A 3,019-nucleotide genomic window follows, 5' to 3' on the forward strand; every position below is an offset into this window, starting at 1 on the left:
GGGAAGCGGCACGGCGGCCGGGCCGGGGAGGAGGAAGGCGGCGGGGACGGCTACGTGGACGCGCGGCTGTCGCGGCGTATCTTGGAGCAGGCGCGGCAGCAGCAGGAGGAGCTGGAAGCTGAGCATGGCCCCGGCGCGCCCGCCGCCCCCAGGCAGCGCAGCACGGCGCTGGGTGAGCCCCCGGTAACCCGCCCCCGGTAACACGGCCCCGGGAGTCTGGGGTGTGAGGCCCCGGGTTCAGCCAGCGCCTCTCCCCCACCAGGCCCGGCGGTGCGCGGCCCCGGCTCGGACTCGGAGGATGACGAGGAGTGGCCCTCGCTGGAAAAAGCGGCGGCGGTGGCAGCAGGACGGAGCGGGGAGTACGGCGGGGAGGTGGTGGTGGACCCCGAGGACGAGAAAGCCATCGAGATGTTCATGAACAAGAACCCGCCGCTGAGGTGAGGACGCGGCGGGAGACGGGACCGGGCGGGGGCTGCTGCTTCCCGGCACGGCCCCTGACTCGCAGCCCTCCTGCGCCGGCCCCAGGCGCACGCTGGCGGACATCATCATGGAGAAGATCACGGAGAAGCAGACGGAGGTGGAGACGGCGCTGTCGGAGATCTCGGGCTGCCCCATGCCCCAGCTCGATCCCCGCGTCCTGGAGGTCTACAGGGGCGTCAGAGAGGTGAGGCCAAAGCCACTCTGCCACCACCTCTGCACCCGCTGTCCCGCAGAGAGGCTGTTCCTGCTCTGCGCAGGCACTTCTGGGGATTATCTGCAGTTGGTGTAGGATCAGCCACCGAAGGGCCCAGAGGGTTCCTGAGCAACAGTCTCCTGAGCACCGTGCTCGGGATGGTCCTGGGATGGTCCTTTCTTGCCAGAGATGGGAAGGGAGGGGACAGCATTCTCATGAGACAAGTCCCGCAGCCCTGTTGTCAGTGCCCACATGTCGCAGCCTGGCCTGTATGTATCTTTTAAGGTGCTGTCCAAATACAGGAGTGGGAAACTCCCCAAGGCATTTAAAATCATTCCTGCCTTGTCCAACTGGGAGCAGATCCTCTACATCACGGAGCCGGAGACATGGACAGCAGCTGCCATGTACCAAGCCACCAGGTAAGATTGTCTCTGCTGATAGGGAAGGAAAAAGCAAAAAAAAAAACCCAGAACTGGAACCAAATTTACAAAACACCAACCTGTCCCCAGCTTGGCTTCCTTTCTCCACACCTCCCTTTGTGCTTTGCTTTTCCCAGGATATTCTCATCCAACCTGAAAGAGAGGATGGCCCAGCGGTTCTACAACCTGGTGCTGCTGCCGCGGGTCAGGGATGACATTGCTGAGTACAAGCGCCTCAATTTTCACCTCTACATGGCTTTGAAGAAGGCTTTGTTCAAGCCAGCAGCCTGGTTCAAAGGTAGGTACTCCCTGCAGGGCTCTTGTTGATACCTGGGAGCCTCTCGCCACCTGGGAAGCTCAGCAGGGCCACGTGCTGCCCAGTGTGACAGGACACCGTCCCCTGCATGGCCCCAAGGGCTCAGAGGGGAGGAGAAGATGTGAAAGAGATGCAGGGGGTCCCCCTTGGTGGACGAGGCGGGTTCCAAACCCCCAGAGGCCTCTGGTGCAGTGTTCAGGGCGGACAGGTGATGAGTGTCGTAGGCTTAGGCTGGTGGTGGCAGGTATTTGGGTTCTTTTGGAGGTTGGTGGCAGTTTATGAACTGTCTCGGGTCTGATCTCAGTCTTGTCTGGCAAGCTGAGGTGGTTTGGGGCTGGTCCATGGCAGGGAGATGCTGCAACCCCCCTGTCACAGCAGCTGCAGGAGGAGCTGTTATTTCCTGGGTCAGATGGGTCCTGGGATAGAAAGGGCTTAGTCCCGGGGTTCTGACTTAGTCTCAGGTGGTGCCTGACTTCCCCCTCCGCAGGGATCCTCATCCCCCTCTGCGAGTCGGGGACCTGCACGCTGCGGGAGGCCATCATCATCGGCAGCATCCTCACCAAGTGCTCCATCCCCGTCCTCCACTCCAGGTAACGCCCTGGGAGGCTGCAGGGACCCGGCGCCATCCCTGGGGTCTGTCCCTCAGCCTCTCCAGCACCTCGGAGGTGGGGGGTGGGTGGGTTGGCTCAGCTCTTCGTGGGCTTGAGATTCAAGGCTCAGTGCTGGGTTTATCTTTGTCTGGGCTCCTGCGGCCCCGTGGCTCCTGCCCTCACCTTGGTGCTGCGTGCGGCCCCGCAGCGCGGCCATGCTGAAGATCGCCGAGATGCAGTACAGCGGCGCCAACAGCATCTTCCTCCGCCTGCTCATCGACAAGAAATACGCCCTGCCCTTCCGCGTGGTGGACGCCCTCGTCTTCCACTTCCTGGCCTTCCGCACAGACCAGCGGGACCTGCCCGTGCTGTGGCACCAGAGCTTCCTGGCCTTAGCCCAGCGCTACAAGGAGGACCTCTCCTCGGAGCAGAAGGAGGCTTTGCTCGAGCTGCTCAAGTTCCACAGCCACCCGCAGATCTCGCCCGAGATCCGGAGGGAGCTGCTGAACTCCAAGACGCGGGACGTGGAGGGGCAGCCGCCCGCGGCCATGGAGTGAGTTGGGGAGAGGCAGGAAAATCCTGCGGCCTGACTCGCTCCTGGGGTGCTGTTGGGTGCTGCTGGGAGCCCAGTGTGGGAGCATCTGGGTGGGATCCTGCTGCTCCAGGCGGGCGCTGGGGGCTGGACTGCTCATTCTGCCCCTGTCCCACCCAGGAACCTGCTGCCATCAGCACCGGGGAGGGGTTTTGGCTTGTTTCCTGTATTGGAAAATAAAACCCGTGTCCCATCCCTGCGTGGTCCTGCCCTGTCCCCAGCAGGTGGCAGAGCAAAGCCACCACCCCCCCTTCGCCCGGCTCCTAGCAGAGCTGCAGATCCAGCCTGCGCTGCTGTCCCCAAATGGCAAAGGGAGGAGGGACCTCTCTGCACCCCCCTTCCCTCCCGGCCCGATTGGCAAAGGGGGGGTGGAGGGGGGACAGGGCTGGGCCCCCCAGAGCCCAGAAGCCACTCGTCTGGGGGGGGGGG

The 3,019-nt window shown here is 63.3% G+C and overlaps 2 protein-coding genes across 2 annotated transcripts in view; one reads left to right on the top strand and one right to left on the bottom strand.

Annotated features, from left to right (window-relative positions):
• Positions 1 to 598, bottom strand: part of MED20 (mediator complex subunit 20) — a 4,767-nt gene extending 4,169 nt beyond the window's left edge. Inside the window, exons 1-2 of the mRNA XM_026864179.1 lie at positions 577 to 598; positions 471 to 480 (exon numbers count right to left, since the gene is read on the bottom strand). The gene's annotated coding sequence lies outside the window, so the exon portion shown is untranslated. The remainder of the gene's footprint in view (positions 1 to 470; positions 481 to 576) is intronic.
• BYSL (bystin like) overlaps positions 1 to 2,785 on the top strand; it is a 3,298-nt gene extending 513 nt beyond the window's left edge. The window contains exons 2-8 of the mRNA XM_026864092.1: positions 7 to 172; positions 263 to 437; positions 526 to 664; positions 959 to 1,092; positions 1,230 to 1,390; positions 1,896 to 1,998; positions 2,207 to 2,785. Coding sequence (XP_026719893.1) covers positions 7 to 172; positions 263 to 437; positions 526 to 664; positions 959 to 1,092; positions 1,230 to 1,390; positions 1,896 to 1,998; positions 2,207 to 2,555 — 1,227 coding nt within the window. The 3' untranslated portion in view covers positions 2,556 to 2,785. The remainder of the gene's footprint in view (positions 1 to 6; positions 173 to 262; positions 438 to 525; positions 665 to 958; positions 1,093 to 1,229; positions 1,391 to 1,895; positions 1,999 to 2,206) is intronic.
• The last annotated feature ends 234 nt before the right edge of the window (positions 2,786 to 3,019 follow it).

Source organism: Athene cunicularia, assembly GCF_003259725.1.
Source record: "Athene cunicularia isolate RWA chromosome 26 unlocalized genomic scaffold, athCun1 chr26_part1, whole genome shotgun sequence".
NCBI lineage: Eukaryota > Metazoa > Chordata > Aves > Strigiformes > Strigidae > Athene > Athene cunicularia.